General features: G+C 39.6%; 1 protein-coding gene across 2 annotated transcripts; it reads left to right on the top strand.

Moving 5' to 3' along the window:
- The first annotated feature begins 4,177 nt into the window (after positions 1–4,177).
- fam98a (family with sequence similarity 98 member A) lies at positions 4,178–13,483 on the top strand. Of its 2 annotated transcripts, XM_044214753.1 has the most exons (8): positions 4,179–4,333; positions 4,981–5,129; positions 5,531–5,665; positions 9,456–9,637; positions 10,067–10,147; positions 10,247–10,363; positions 10,909–11,076; positions 12,109–13,483. In XM_044214753.1, the coding sequence occupies exons 1-8, from the start codon at positions 4,296–4,298 to the stop codon at positions 12,766–12,768; spliced, it is 1,530 nt and encodes a 509-aa protein (XP_044070688.1). In that variant the 5' UTR covers positions 4,179–4,295; the 3' UTR covers positions 12,769–13,483. The 2 variants fall into 2 exon arrangements, with proteins under 2 accessions (XP_044070689.1, XP_044070688.1); XM_044214754.1 differs by lacking the exon at positions 10,247–10,363 and having other exon boundaries at positions 4,178–4,333; positions 10,067–10,198.
- The last annotated feature ends 3,165 nt before the right edge of the window (positions 13,484–16,648 follow it).

Consider the following 16,648-nt stretch of genomic DNA (forward strand, 5'->3'; position numbering starts at 1 on the left):
GGTTTTGTACAGCAAAGTTAATCCAGTAGTCAGTGAGGCCCCGCCGCCTTTCTGCCACAAGTGGACTACACACATGAGCAAAGCAACAGATGTTCAAGCAAGTGACGTCCTAACTGAAGACCCGCATTGATGAGAGCACTGACATTACATTTTCATTTTCATGTTGACCCCAAAAGAGCACAATGACATGTAAATGTAAAGACTAGGGGTGCTGTTTGGCTCATTGCATTTGTATACTGTATTGTCCACTGTACAGCAGGTTAAGTCTTTGAAAATTTTATGTTGAACAGCTTTTCCATTTTCATACATAGTACAGTATGTGAAAATGAAAATTGGATTAATGCATTTTCATTTTAATTTTTTACTCAAATAACACATACATATGTGGAAAATTATAATGCTATTGTGGAATTACATTTCCATTTTCAAGTTTACATTATCATTTGAATATAGTCCTATATACACTTCCACAATGATGTAACAAAGAAAAAGGATAGTTATGGATCTCTTGACATGGACTTTACATTACAGTTATTCAATTCAATTCAGTTTTATTTATATAGCGCCAATTCATAACAGAAGTTATCTCATTGCCCTTTTCCTATTGAGCAGGTCTAGACCGTACTCTTTATAATATTATTTACAGAGACCCAACAAATCCCACCATGAGCAAGCATTTGGCCACAGTGGCAAGAAAAAACTTTCTTTGAGAGGCAGAAACCTTGGACAGAACCAGACTCAATGGTGGGCGACCATCCGCCACTGCCGTGTTAGGTTTTGAGAAAGAGAGAGAGAGAAAGAGAGAAAGACAGAGGTTTTGGGGGAGAGGGAGGCACAAGCAAATACCACCTAGAATTTTTTTTTCTGTAGATTGTCATACTACTTTGAACAACGAGGACAGTCATGCACATACCAAAGTGGATTTCGTAAAAGGAAGTTCTACGGTAAATACTTTAGTGAAAGCTAGTAATGAGGCAGAAAACGCAGTTAGTATGAAAGACGTTATGGTTATAGTGTATTTTGATATTGTGAAAGCGTTTGACTCAATGTGGAGAGAAGGACTACTGATTAAAATGCATAAAATGGATATTGGTGGAAGGTTATACAACTGGGTTTTAGACTTCCTGTCTAATCGGACGTTTACTGTTAACATTGGAGATGCTGTTTCAGATGATTTTGTTATTCTAAATGGTATTGCTATTAGCCCTATGCTGTTTAACATTATGATTAATTCTATTTTTATGAATGTTGGTATTGAATATTGAATATGAATATTGGGTCATTGCTTCATGCAGATGATGGAGCTATATGGAAAAGAGGAAAAAAACATTAGACATGTGATTAATAGCATTCAGAGTGCTATATTGAAGGATGAAAGATGATCATATGACTGGGGATTAAATTGTTAGTTACAAATATGCTCTTTACCAGCAAGAGAAGGCTAGATAATGTGCAGCTTAAATTGTATGGCCAAAATATGGAAAGGGTAACAGAGTTCAAATATTTAGGATTATGGTTTGATGAAGAATGTATATGGAGGAATCATGTTAAACGGGTTGAAACAAAATTTTAAAAAGCACTGAATCTCGTGAGATCAGTTCCTAGTTATGAATGGAGAGCAGATAAACAATCACTACGGGATATTTATAGGGCCTTAATACAACCATGTATTGGTTATGGGTGTATGGTATATGGAGCAGCAACCAAGAGTGTTTTGAAAAAACTAGACAGAATACAGTTCAGAGCTCCAAGACTCAGTATTGGTGCAGTTAAAACAACTCCTACTAATGCACTACTGGTGGAAGGTGATGAATAACCATTGTATTTAAAACGTTCGAAGTTATCACTGGCATATTGGGTTAAGTTAAAGAGATCTATAGAGGAACAACCTGCAACACAGGTGCTGTTTAATTGTTGGGAATATTCACAACAACGAATAGTTAAAGGATATGGTTAGAATATGAATACAGTAGCAGAAGAATACTGTTTAAAGATGGGGTATGTGATTCTGGAGAAATCGAATACCACAACAAATACCATGATATAGAGCGAACAACAAGCAAGTAATGTAACTAATGTTGGCTAGGTTGTGGGTTAGCTTAGCTAGGTTGTGGATTAGCAAACAGTCTCTACAGTTGCTGCTGCGAAGCTAACAGGACAAGACAGTTTCCCAGATCCAGCACAGCAGCTCCAGATAGCGATACTCACAACTCTCCTGCTACTATAGCTAACATCACAACAACAGCAGATCTTGGCAAACTAGAACGTAAGCTGAATGTCTGTGGGCAAGTCATTTAACCTATCACCTGACACACAAATCATGGCTGGAATAGTGTTGTGTGGCTCCGTCCGAGCCACTTTGTTTGTTTTCCAGATACAGAGCCAGGGCTGTGTACAAGTGTACACACTGAATGGACAGCTAGTGGGCCGTGAGGAGATATTCGCTGAATTTGACAAAAAGACGTGTATTGGATTGGAATCGCATACCCCACCTTTAAATAGGTTAGATTATGGGCCAAATACTGTGTGGGATACTGTTCGTCCATGGATATTTCCAGTGCCCAAGGTGGACTTGCAACTTGTGGAGCAGCAAGAATGGAATGAAAGGAATGTGTGCAACATTGGATATTTGGTTCAAGATTACATGAAGATGAATTATTCTAACTATATGCAAATATTTACTGATGGATCTAAAGATCCGGAGAGTGGACATTTAGGAACAGGAGTGCACATACCTGAATTTGATGTAGTCATAGGCAAAATAATGATAAATTACATGTATTTACAGCAGAAATATAATATAATTTTAGGATTGCAATGGGTAGAAAAGGTAAAAAGCCTGAGAGAATTGTCATTTGCTCAGACTCTACAGCAGCTCTTAATAGTCTGAATTCAAAAGAAAAGAAAGAAGAGATGATGTATTAATGGAAATATTTACGATAATGCTGAGAATACCAAGAGATGGAGTTGATGTACAATTTTGTTGGGTTCCTGCTCATGTTGTCGTGGAGGGTAATAAGAAAGTAGACAAGATTGCAAAAGAGTGTTTAAATTAAATTATGATGAAATAATGAAAGTTCAATTTGGAAAAGGTGAGGCCAAATCATTAATAAAAAAGGCAGTGAAGGATTCGTGGCAGAAGAAATGGGATACAGATATCAAAGGGAGACACTATTTCAGCACACAGAAACCAATTAGGATGAAGACTTTCAAAGGGAAGAGCAGAAGAGAGGAAGGGTATTTTTCAAGATTAAGATTTGGACATACTGGATTAAATTCAACTCTTTATTTAATGGCAAAGTGCATATCAGATAAATGTGCAAATACCACATAGATTTTTAAAAAACAAAATAGTAGAATAGTAATTGTAGTGTTAATATTAATAAATTAGTAATAATAGGAATGACAGCTATAGGAAAAATAATGCCAATAACAACAACTGCAGTAGCAGTTGTCAGCAATAATAGAAGAACAAAATGAAGCCTTTGGAGTGGCCTAGTCAAAGTCCTGACCTGAATCCTATTGAGATGCTGTGGCATGACCTTAAAAAGGCAGTTCATGCTCGACAACCCTCCAATGTGGCTGAATTACAACAATTCTGCAAAGATGAGTGGGCCAAAATTCCCCCACAGTGCTGTAAAAGACTCACTGCAAGTTATCACAAACGCTTGGTTGCAGTTGTTGCTGCTAAGGGTGGCCCAACCAGTTATTAGGTTTAGGGGGCAATCACTATTTCACACAGGGCCATGTAGGTTTGGATTTTGTTTTCCCTTAATAATAACAACCTTCATTTAAAAACTGCATTTTGTGTTTACTTGTGTTATCTTTGACTAATATTTAAATTTGTTTTATGATCTGAAACATTTAAGTGTGACAAACATGCAAAAAAGTAAGAAATCAGGAAGGGGGCAAACACTTTTTCACACCACTGTATGAGCTAGGATGGGGATAGAAATTGGAAGGTATTTTAGGGATGGATGAGAAAATTAAGGAATGTTGCAAGGCTCTCTTTATTTTATATTTATTAAATATACAGGATTAAGCAGTAAAATATAGGTAGTTGATGTTTGTTGTTGTTTTGTTTTTCTCTCTATCTTTTCTCTCTATCTTGAAATGTAAAGGCCTGACGTTACACGCTCCGGTACAGTAGGTGGCGGTATGTACCTATACTCGTTGGATCGCCATTATAGAAGACGAAGAAGAAGAAGTAGTAAAACGTGTATCAGCTGAGCTGGCTGATGTGAAAACCCTAAATCACAGTACGTGATTTTAGAGCATAACGATAGACTATTGGGATGGAGAATGACATTCTCGTCTCTCTTGAAGATTTAGGGTAAGTCAAAAAACTTAATATGTCTGCTGCCTCATGAAGATTATGTGCACAAGCTGGCATTCCAATGACCAGCCTTGCCTGTCTTTCATATTACAGTGTAGCTTGTTTTAGCAAAACGGCTAACTTGCTGTTGTTAACGTTATTTAGGTGACGGATTTTTTCATTGCTATCTATGTGTTAATAGACCTACAGACTGATTTCACATGTTGTGCCACAAGCTGCGTCAGCAGAAGCGTCTCCCGCCATGACTCATACCAGGACAGCGCCAACACATTCCTTTCTGCCAACCAATTCTAGCCCACTTTCTAAAAATACATGATTCGGTGTTTCTTGGTAAATAACTGATATGCTGAAATATGTACTAGCTTCTCACAAGTCGTTAGAGGTCCCGAGCTCATTTCTGTGCGGGTATGTACGTTTCGCAATAAGCACGACTATCTTAAATAAACCGAATTTAACGAACGCAGTTGGTACTTGGTAACATGTCTTGAGTGTCAAACCTGGCTCTACGCACTAAACCAAACCTCAGCATTGCTTATCATCACTGCTTTGCTGTACTGACAAGGGAAGCAAAGAGCTGTGGGTCAGATTGAATATGGTTTTATGTGGGGGTTTTTTTAATATGAACTATGTGTTTGTCATTGTAGGTACCAAGGCCCTCTGTTGGAGGAAGGGGCTCTGGATTCTGCTGTGAGCAGAGGAGCAGCTTCCCCTGAGTTTACTAAGCTCTGTGCTTGGATCGTCTCAGAGCTTAGACTGTACTGCAAGCTGGAGGAGAATGTCCATGCCACTAACTGTAAGACACATTTTATCACTATTAAGTAAAGTTGCACCTGACGCAGAATTAAGAGAATGTATTGAGTAGTGACAGAAGAGTTGCACACAAATGCTCCAATGGGTATAATTTCCTTTTCTTGCTAGCTGATGTTAATGGCAAAGAAATTAAAAATATAATATGTAATTATATTAAATGACACAAGCTATGGTTTGGGTTTTGTGGGTAATTAAGTAAGTCATTAGGTTAGATTACTAAGCTTTTAACTGATGGTAGAAGTTGTCGCAAATTCAGCAGTGAGGATTTCTGCCGAAACAGAACTAAGCTGCATTGCTTTGACTGGGTATGTGAAAGATTTAACCGGAATATCTGTCTCTCTCATGACATCATGTTTGGTGTGTTTGTCCCTCTACCCCTCCCAGGTCCGAGCGAGGCAGACAGCTTCCAGCTGGAGGTGAGCGGTCTGCTGTCAGAGCTCGCCTGTCCTTACTCTGTCCTCACCAGCGGAGACATCACCCAGAGGCTCCTCAACAGGACAGACTGTCTGCTGCTCCTCAGTATGATAACTGCACTTTGCAACATCTCAAATTTCAAGGGCAACTTAACCCTAAATCTTTAATGCTGCATTGACCCGTGGGCTGAAAGGTTTATGTCTGCTGCACTTTATGTGGACTGTTGTACCACACCCATCTCTGATAAAGTGTTGCTGCTTTGCTGCACAGGGTGCTGACATTGCATGCATCCACCACTAGATGTCAGCATAAGCAGCATGTGTGCAGTTACTTTTACAAGGCTCTGCACACCCACACAGGTGTTTTTAGTTATTCTGGCTGATTAGACCTCTGCTCAGGTGGAAGTTGGATGGAGCTATACTGAAATTACATGACAACAAAATCAAAAGTTACAGGAGATGTGTAAATCTAACACAGTCTGTACATGCCCAAATAGCCCTGAAAATAGGTCTAATCAGGCCTCAGGAGCTTTAAAGATCCTACACATGTGGCAGATTTTTTTGGATTGATTGTTTTGTGTCAGTCTTGGCTGTTAAGTTGGACTGGGTGGGGTACCTTTTTTGCTACTTTTATTTTAGCAGCTAACTCCACCTCCTAAATCAAGCCCGAGCGCATCGATACTGAGCGCAACTATTCATATTAAGGTATAGTCACATTACACGTCCTCTCTACAAATATCCGCACCCTCTCCCAGTTTTCTTCATTCGAAGGCCACACAACAGACGAATTCAAGCATTCATTCCTGTGTAGAAACACTGATTTGCTGTGTGAGGAAATAGAAAAGTCATTATTTTAGCATCTGCCATCACCTAGTACAATATTCCACTACCAGACTACAAACTGCAGCCTCACTCTCACAGATTTACCGTTTGTGAGAGCAACGTTCATGTATTACCCATGTTGGAACCATAATATCACATCCTCTTTTCGGGGCTGAATACAGGGAAATTTTGTTGAATGGATGGCTAATGTAACTGTACTTTTACTGTAGGTCACGAAGTTGGGTGAACTGACTTAGGCCTTGTCCACATGTATACGGATATTTAGCAAAACAAATGTTTTCCAGTACGTTTTGGCCTCTGATCCACACGCTAATGATGTTTTAGGTCACTAAAAGCTTTTATAAAATGCCTTCTAAAGCTGAGATTTTTAAAAACTCTGGTTTCTATGTATCCATGTTGACATGTAAAACGGAGCGTTTGTGAAATGATAACGTCGGCACCTCAATTCGTGCATGCCCATTGTTGCTTTGTGTAATGAGCATGCGCCTGAAACAACAGCAACAATGACGGATGGTTGTTTGAGCGTTTGTAATCGTTTTTGCGTTCTCATGTGTACAGGTATATTTTGTAAAACAAAGGTCATGTGGACAGTTTGTTTTTGTTTGTCTTTTTTTAAATAGAAGGGGAAAATAATCCTCTTTCAAAAATATCCATTTACATGTGCATATGAGGTCTTAATTCCCAGCATAGCTGTGTCCAACCTCCACCAGAGCAGGTGTGTAATGAGTGGTAACTGAAAACACCTGACTGTGCAGGGCCTTGAAAGGACTAGGCCTTTTTCACAGCAGACATTTTGACTTATGGCAGGAAATGCACAGGTGGAGCTAATACTGTTAATGATGGCTCTGTTCCATTTAAATATTCTAGTGGGCAAGCATGCACAAACCCAGACCCTGGAACTGACGCATCTAAATGGAATGGAGCCTTCAACATTATTATTAATTACAGCTGTGTTTTTCCCACCGTGATATGTTCAAATGTCTGCTGGTACAAGGGCCTATACACCTCCTCAACTGGGCAACTCATAGACAGAGTAATGTTTCCTTTTTAGATCAGTGTCTCCCTTTTTATATCCCATTTCAATAAGCATGTGTTCAAATGTTACAGTAATATGCGATGATACACTAACTTCACTTGGGAAAACACTTACATTGTAATCCAAGGGAAAGCAAAGTAGCATCTGGTTGCTTAAAGTAGTACATTATTTGTAAAATAATGTACTATTTTAAGCCAAGTCTGTTTTTTGTATTTTTCATTTTGTTTATTGCATTGGTTATGTTTCTGTGTCAGTACCAATACAGGCTGTTGGGTTAGATTGGGCAGGGTACCTCTACCACTTTATTTTGACAGCTAACTCTTAAAATGGTTTTAATTAATCTTGTATGTTGTTAAGTCACACTACACATTTTAATCTGCCTTTCTGCACGGCAAGAACCTGCTCGCACTGTACGGATCAATTGATGAGCCACGACGTGGAGCTCACACTGGACGTAAACACAGCCCCCAGTCGGTTTTGTCCATTGACAATTCCAATAAAGTTTATCCAAACAAGATGCGTCCTCAATGTTGACAAAAACAGAAAAGCAACATTACTTAGTGCAATTCTACTATGAATGGAAAGTAAAAGAAAAATACAGAGCCTGTTCTACAGCCAAGCTCAGTTATAGCAACGCAGTTTTCATCAAGACTGCACTTTTAGCCAAAATATGTTTAAAAAAAAAAAAAAACTACTCCAATAATATTAAAACAAGCAGTACAGTTTATGACGCATCTTATGACAGCAGCTTCCGTGGAACTGCTTAAGCCAAATCTGTATAATGTCTGCCCGGCTTAAATAGAATGGAACCATCATCAATGTCATTAGTTACACCTGTGCTTATCCTGCTATGACATGTGTACCGTTACAACTACTTACATCACGGCCTCCCAGCGAGGTGATGCCCACTGGAACGCTGTGGTAGCGGGTCAGGTCAGGTCACACCAGACAGCGGTGTTTCTCTGGTGGTCCTCAGTTGCCCCCTCTCGTGGGATGCAAAGTCTTTGATGCAACTGAGGCTGCCGTAAGAATTGGGGCAGCCGGCAGGCAGGTGCTATGCGCGATGAATCGTGATCCGTAGACTGGTGGCTGGCATCGGATAGAAGATCTGCTTAACTTCCTTTTTATACTCGTTTAGATAAACTTAGAAACTTAAAGAAAACAATTCTGTTGGCTGATCGACACTACTTTCAAAGTGAGATTGACTTTACAAAAAGGCTTTACGAAAAGAAATTAGGTTTGCTCTCACTAAGATTAAAATACACGCAACTTAAGCGAGAAAGGAAAATCTCCGGAGAAATGGTTAACTATGAGAAGCAGCGGTGAGGATCTCCTTAGGGATGGAGAGCGAAAAACGAAGAGTGATGGACAAAGGACATCTAATGGTTTTATCCACTGTTAGGTATAGGCGTAAATTGGAGGCAGAGAAGCGAACTATTCGCACCACCTTGTTATGCGCCGCTCCTTTTCTTTGTTCTGATGAGAAAACGTGGTTTCCTTTTAGTTTTATGGATTTATTTAATTTCATGTTTTACGCGCAGTTGTCACATACTTCCACATCACTATAGTCAATCCAAATCATTTTGCATTCTTAATATCACACAGACCCTGTCATCAGTAGTCACTAGATGGCTATATGGTAACATGGTAAACAAGGTATTAAATACATGAATGAATAATTCATTTGTTCTGTATCATACAGACATTGTATTTGGGGTATTCTACAAGAAAACACGTGCTAAGTAATGTTAGCCAGACTACTGGTTAACAAAATGTTGGAATGGCCTTTGTCAGGTGGATTTCTTGTTTACCTTAGCAAACAGAGCTGAATTTCATAATCCTTAATTCAATTCATGGTGACTTTTTTGTTATTTGTCACAAGGCAACTGTTTCAGCCAGATTTTTAAGTTGGTTATTTATTTTCAGATAGAATTGAAACTGTTTTTAAAAATTACTTTCTGAAACCTAAGCATTCTGTAACAGCAATTAGAATGTAACCAAATGTTTTATCTGTCAGCCTTTTTGGTGTCTGAGTTGGAGGCATCGAGGATGATTCTGGTTAATAAACCTGAGAAGAAAGCCCAGGAGTCAGGTAGCCCTGTGTTCCAGGAACTGAAGGGCATCTGCATGGCACTGGGCATGTCCAAGCCTCCAGCCAACATCACCATGTTCCAGTTCTTCAGTGGAATTGAGAAGAAGGTCAGTTGGTGACTGAAAAACTGAATAGCATCTAGTGGGGTTAAACCTTTATTTCAAGCTGGCCATTCTCTTTCAGTTCCTGACAATAGCTCCCGAAAAACACCTTGGAAAACCACAGTGCAATTGGATTGACCTTTTGTGTGTCATGATTTTCTGAATCCTTTTTCACTGGATTTTGTCCTCACAGGGAATACCTATGGAATGTTTTCTCATGAAAATATAAAAATATGCAGAGCAAGCACAAAGTATTGTAAGCAGGTTCAGTCCAACTGTCATGCTAGCCACAGTGTGAGAAGAAATTTAGTTGTACACGTTTCTGCTTTTGTCATTGTGGTTTAATGTATTGTATCTGCTGTTTTGATCTATGTTTATGTTAGTACATTCATGAACTAACACTATACACATCTGCATGTTGTCCATTTTTTGTAGCTGAAAGAAGCCATAAGTAGAGTCCCACCAAATCACGTAGGAGAGCCTTTGATGAAGAAGGCCCTTGGACCTGTGCACTTGGTAAATACTGGAAAAACAATGAAGAAATACAATATAACTGCGGCACACTGCGTAAGTGAATGACTATTAAATTAATTTTCTCTTCTACTTGTTTTCCAGGAAAAAATTGAAGCTATAAACCAAGCACTTGTAAATGAGTATGAAGTAAGAAGAAAAATGTTGTTGAAACGTCTCGATGTAACAGTGCAGTCTTTTGGTTGGTCTGACAGAGCAAAGGTATGTGGACACTTGGAATCTTCCTAAATCTGAAAACTTGCATCCTCTGTAATGTACCATTGATGATAATAATAGAAACAAAATGGGGTTTGATGATTTCAAACAGAGCCTCCTGGCACTGCTTGCTGTGGGACTTAACTTTGACCTAAGTTAAAACTTGAAAAGGGCTGCAATTATCAATGAATCTGGCGAATATTTTCTAGATTAATTGTTTGGTCTATAAAACATAAAAGGCATCATCAAATGGTTGTTTTGTCCAACCAGCAGTCTAAAATCTAAAGATTCTCAGTTTACTATAATGTAAGACAAGGAAAAGCAGCAAATCCTCACAATTTAGAAGCTGGAACTGTCAACTGTTAGGCATTTCTGCTTGACAAATTACTTAGAAGATGAATCGATTATCAAAATAGTTGGCGATCATTTTCTGTCGGTCGCTGAATCAACTAATGCAGCAAATCACATGCTACACATTTATACAACATATGACCGATATGATGTATTGCTTTCCAAAAACAAATGACTTCCTTTTGTATGTCTTATTACAGACGCATGCTGAAAAGTTGGCCAAAGTTTACCAGCCACTACGTTCTGCCCTTTGCACCAAAAGTAAAATCTCTGTGGCCCACCTTCTTGCTGCCCGACAAGATTTCTCCAAGATCCTACGTACAAGCAGTGGCAAGATAAGAGAGAAGACTGCTTGTGCCATCAATAAGGTGGGTTAAACACAGTGTAGTAGTCACAACAATTTTGTCTTGTTTCTATTTTTATACGGGATTTGCAAAAATCCATGTTCTCAAGACTGTTCAGTGGGTTTTCTAAACAAGTATTTGGCTATTTTGATGTGTGCTAAAACTTACAGGCTAAAGCTGATTTTTGAAGTAACCATTGCCATTACTGATTTACTGGTATTCTTTTTGGCAACAGGTAGTGATTGTGTCACTTTTATTTCTGTGACACAGAGCCATGTGTGCCTCCACTTAAAGAATGGGTCTGGAGTTACTCAATACTTTTCATATTGTCCAAAAATCCGATGAAAAGACCAAAACCCACAACGTGTTGGTCTGTCTCGCAATACTTTATGACTGTCCTACTCTGTCTGTAGCGCTTGGCCCCAAGCCCAGTGGTTTCAGTGGTAACAAATGGGCCACAAATATATAATTTAAGTTTTTTTAAAGGCTTAGTGATTTACTAAAACAGCTGTAGTTTTTACATGACTCAAAAAGGAGGAAATAATGTACTTGTTGGGGACTATTATCAGCCACGTATTAAAATATATTTGGTGTTCTAAAAACAATTCAAAAGCTCTAATTAGCCAAATTATAACAGATGTTGATTTAATCAGACACATATTTGATTTTAGATTTAAAGTAGAGAAGGTTCAGGATGTACTTTTAATGTAGTTTCATACTTCTAAGAACTGAGCACTTCTTCAGCAGTCCAATGAAGGAAGCCCTGAATGACTTGTGCACAAGCATCTGGTACATTTAAGTATTTAGTTTTATGGCCCTTTCCTTAATACATCATGTTCAGTCAAACTGACTGAAACTTAAAGGAGTACTGTGTAACCATTTGAATACACTAATGAAACATATGAATATTATTGCCATATTCTGCAAAAATATAGAGCCCCCTAAAGCTTACACACTGGTCCTTTTTTTAATCTCAATACAACAAACAAAAGTGTGGTCAAATTTGGCTAGCGGGCTTGCTTTTGAACCATCTTGTTTTTATCGTGTGTTTCTCAGGTTCTAATGGGCCGAGTGCCAGACAGGGGAGGCCGACCCTGTGAGATTGAGCCTCCTCCTCCAGAGATGCCCTCCTGGCAGAAGCGTCAGGATGCTCCCCAAGGCGGAGGACACTATGGTGGGAGTGGGCATGGAGGTGGCAGGGGGGGCTATGATCACTACTCCCAAGGTGGCCGTGGAGGATACGAGAGAGGAGGCGGAGGAGGACATGGAGATAGGGGAGGTAGAGGAGGAAGCAGCAGAGGGGGGAAGGTGCAGGGAGGCTGGGGAGATGGAGGTGGAGGAGGAAGAGGTGGTTACAACCAGGGCCACTACCAAGATGCAGGAGGTCATCAGGGGGGAGGAGGAAGAGGTGGTTACGGAGGAGGAGGGATCAACCAAGGAGGCTTCCAGGACCCTGGTTACCATGGAGGCGGAGGAGGCAGTTACCATGACAACTATTACCAAGATGGAGGCTGGCATCAGGAGAGAGCTGCAGGTCGAGGAGGTCGGGGGGGCAGGGGAAGAGGAGGCCGTGGAGGAGGGGGACAAGGCGGAGGCTGGGGAGGAAGAGGGGGCCAGAATTTTAACCAAGGAGGACAGTTTGAGCAGTTCTTCCAACATGGCGGGCAGCACTACAACCAAGCTGGCTTTAATCAAGGCAGACACTACACTAGTTGAAGACGCAGTGTGGGGCATTGCAGCAGAGCCCAGTCAACGATCGACTGCTTATCGTGCGTGAACAGATTTTTAAATGCCTTATCATCCAATCTTGAATTTTCAGCATGGTTAAAAGTTGACTAAAATGTTAAATGAGGACCTGGACATACACACAGATACTGAATACACTCATTACAAGCTGTTTTGGAATTATTGCTTAATACAGAGGGCAGTTCTAATGTAGTCCTTTTTGCTTTTTCAAACTGGTGTTAATGTTTTCTCTGCCTCCTCGATAGGAATATTCAAACCAACAGCTCTGTTATGGTTAGTCGATTAGTTGGACTCTGCTGTTTTGACCTAATTTTGACACTTGATTAGCCTTATATTGGACTTTTTTTTTTTTTTTTTAAAGACAGGAAAGGTTCCTAAGATTTCAGTGTTGGTGCACCTACTGTGTATCTGACATTAGAAGTGCAACTCATTATTACATGTAGGATTCTTGAAATCCTTAATAGTTTCAATGAATTTGACGATTACTTGAAAACAGCTTAATCTTTCCAGTCTGTTTTTTTTTTTTTTTTTCAATTTTCAATGGATTTGAGAGGGATCTCCTTGTTACTTATTTAAATGATGTCATCTTGGCACTGCTCCTGGAAGATTGTGTGCAGACAAAGATGGATGTTGGAAGTGTGCATGAATGTGTGAATGAGCAATAAAGTCTAAAATGAGAACATTATCACTTTTACATTCAGTGGTCTTATTGCCTAAGTCAAGGAAATGTAAAATGTTATGATTAGGCAAAATTAGATTTTTGCATACAGCTTATTTGACTGTACAAAAGATAGTTATCTACACAGGCACAAAAAATCAAACACAAGTGACACTAATTCACAAACAAGATAGAGTATCAAGTCAAAGCATTGGGGGGTAGAGTAATCTGTATAATTTGTCTTAAGAATTTGCCAAATTACATTGATTTTAAGCATACATTTATTACATTTTTAAATATGATTACTGGGCTTCATACTCTACAACAGTGGTTCTCAAACTTTTCACATCAAGGACCCTTACACTGACACAAACCAGACCATGGACTCCCATTTGATTATTTTGTCCCAGGTTCCACCATCTGATAGGATTTTTACTTTTAGATGTTTTACTACAGAAAGTGTATGAAACCATGACCAAAATACATTCATTCATTGTGTTACTATACTTGTTAAAGTGAAAATAAATGATTCCCCTTTTTGCTGGAAACCCCTCAAGGACCGCTGGGGGTTCCCCGACCCCACTTTGAGAACCACTGCTCTACAACATATAGCTAAAGTAATTGTCCCTGAGTGAATGCAAATGAAAACTTGAAGAGCTTTTATTTTGAATTAGTGGGCCTCTGCTTGTCTGAATATTCTTGTCCAAGGATATTTGAATTCATATTTTATCTCGAGTATTATTTGTATAAGTTGTATTCAAGCTCTGACACAAGAATTTGTTACGGATTATATAAAGTGGTTTAAAATATATAATTGACCGATCCTCAACTCCGCCCCTTTCCCTCAATGTACCAATCACAGCTAGGGCTGAATCCTTTTCAATTTTCAAGCAAAAATGCCAAACATTTTATGCTTTTACAGTGTGAGGATTTGCTGTATTTCTTCATCTTATATGATAGTAAACTGAATATACTTTTGGTTGTGGACTGCTGGTCAGACATGACAAGACATTTGAATGTCACCTTGGGCATTGGTTAGTTGCGATGAGCATGTTTCAGTATTTTTTCACATTTAATAGACAAACTGGTTAATCAATTAATTGAAAAACATCAACAAATGTTACTTTATTTCCATCTCCAAAGCCTAAATCAATTTATCAGTAGATGTTGCCATATTGTTGACTGGAAGTTGTCCGACATATCAACAGTAACCAAGTGGAGGGCAGTTCTTAGGATTGGTCAATTGGATAAGTTACTTAAAACTACTGACCAAACGTAGACCTTTATTTTGAATCATTTTCTCCGGATTGTTTCCGGGGAAGAAGAAGAAGAAGTGTTGGATGGCGGAAATGGAGTCAGAGGAGGAATCGGAGCGTGAAATTGGAAACGAGGACTCGAGAGGATTTGAAAAGGAAGAAGAGTAATTCAAGTGATTCCAGTCAGACAATGAAGAAAGAGAAGACGTGTCTTGTCGGGACGGTCGCTGTGACACAAACAGAGCTTGGAGAGCTCGGTCAGGATAACAGGAAGTGGGATGGTTATCATTGACTGCGTAGCGTCAGAGAGACAATGCCCTGAAGATTTGTGCATTTAGAGATCACAGCAGTGTGAACTGCTTCCCACTTGGATCAGAAGTGAAGAAGAAGGGAGTAGTAAGCGGCGTCCCACTGACAGTAGAGGCGAGTCCTTTCGGGAGGTTGAAGATGTATGTGAGGCAAGAAGGCTGACAAGATTCAGAAAAGGGGAGAAGGAGGAGAGTAACTCTGTGTGTTTGACGTTTGAGGGGGAATTGCGGAAAGAGTGGATCTAGATTATGTGTGTTACAGGGTGAGGCCATATGAGAGAGCTCCTCTCAGATGTTTCTGCTGTCAGGAGTGCAAAGTGCCTGCACTGCGAGGGAAACCACCATACGGGATCAGCACAGTGCCCAAAAAGAAAACGGATTGTCAAAGCTGAAGTTGCTAAGAGAATGGAGAGAAACGGTGAAATGGTGGCAGTGCAACAGGAAAAGGAGCAGAAAGGGAATGGAGATGATCAGAATCAGAAATACTTTATTGATCCCCGAGGGGAAACTCTTTTGTTACAGCAGCTCGCTGTCACGTCAGTGCACACAGGAAGAGAAGTATTAAGCAAAAATTATAATCCACTATAATACAGGTCAGAAAATATATTAAGTACCAAGTGGGTATAAGTATAAAATTAAAATAAGTGTGAAGTCCAAAGTGGGTTTGCCGGTTGATGAGAATAATACGGTATAAAGTAATGCATGAACTGTCAAATTAAGTGTAGCTTATTAAGATTATAATGAGACGGAGGATATTGCACAGCAGTAATAGAGGTATGAATCAGAGCATCAGTATGGACAAGAAACGATCTCTGGCATTTATTGCCATGGTTATAAATTGTGCTGCTGAAATAAAGGGGAAGTCGGAAAGGATTAAGATGGTGCTGGACGCTGCAAGAAGGTTCTTGAATGTTGTGGACATTTCTGGAGAAATACAAACTATTTACATATTTACGAGCTATAATGTCCTGATCTGGAGAGAGAGTGAAGCCACACACTGACTGCCTGCACACAGCGCGAGAGGAGAGGGAGAGAGACACTGTTGGCAGAAGAGCCGCAGCATGCATGGGAATGAATTACAATAGAATATATTGGAATATATTTCTCGCCTTTTCCCTGATGGTCTGAATAAGTCGCTAAGAGGGTCTGAAAAGTGCTAAATCTAGTGAGAAAGTCGCCAAGTTGGCAGCACTGCTCGCTGCAGAGCCAAATGGGTCCACCTCTCTGGACATATGGTCCAGCTCCACCCCAAATCTGGACCTAGTCAAGCACCACCTACTGGCTGTTAACGTTTATGCAAGCCCTTCTTCAGATCTGGAACTTACAAACTGCATGACTAGACTTGCACAAGTTGGCACTATGAGAGATTAGGACCCACTATGTGTGCACCCCTGCCTTCTTTTTCCCACCCCATTAAGATGTAGGCCATTTGTGAATTAATCTCAATCATATCTGATTAATTAATGTAATAAAGTTTGACCTAGGTTACCTAATGTGCCTTTTACTTTTGCAGCTAAATGTGGGAACTCGGTTGCCCTCGCAGATCAAGAACAAATTTATTCAGTTCAGTTCAACTCAATTTTATTTATTTATATAGTGCCAATTCATAACAGAAGTGATCTCATTGC

Source organism: Siniperca chuatsi, linkage group LG11 (assembly GCF_020085105.1).
Source record: "Siniperca chuatsi isolate FFG_IHB_CAS linkage group LG11, ASM2008510v1, whole genome shotgun sequence".
NCBI classification, from domain to species: Eukaryota; Metazoa; Chordata; class Actinopteri; order Centrarchiformes; family Sinipercidae; genus Siniperca; species Siniperca chuatsi.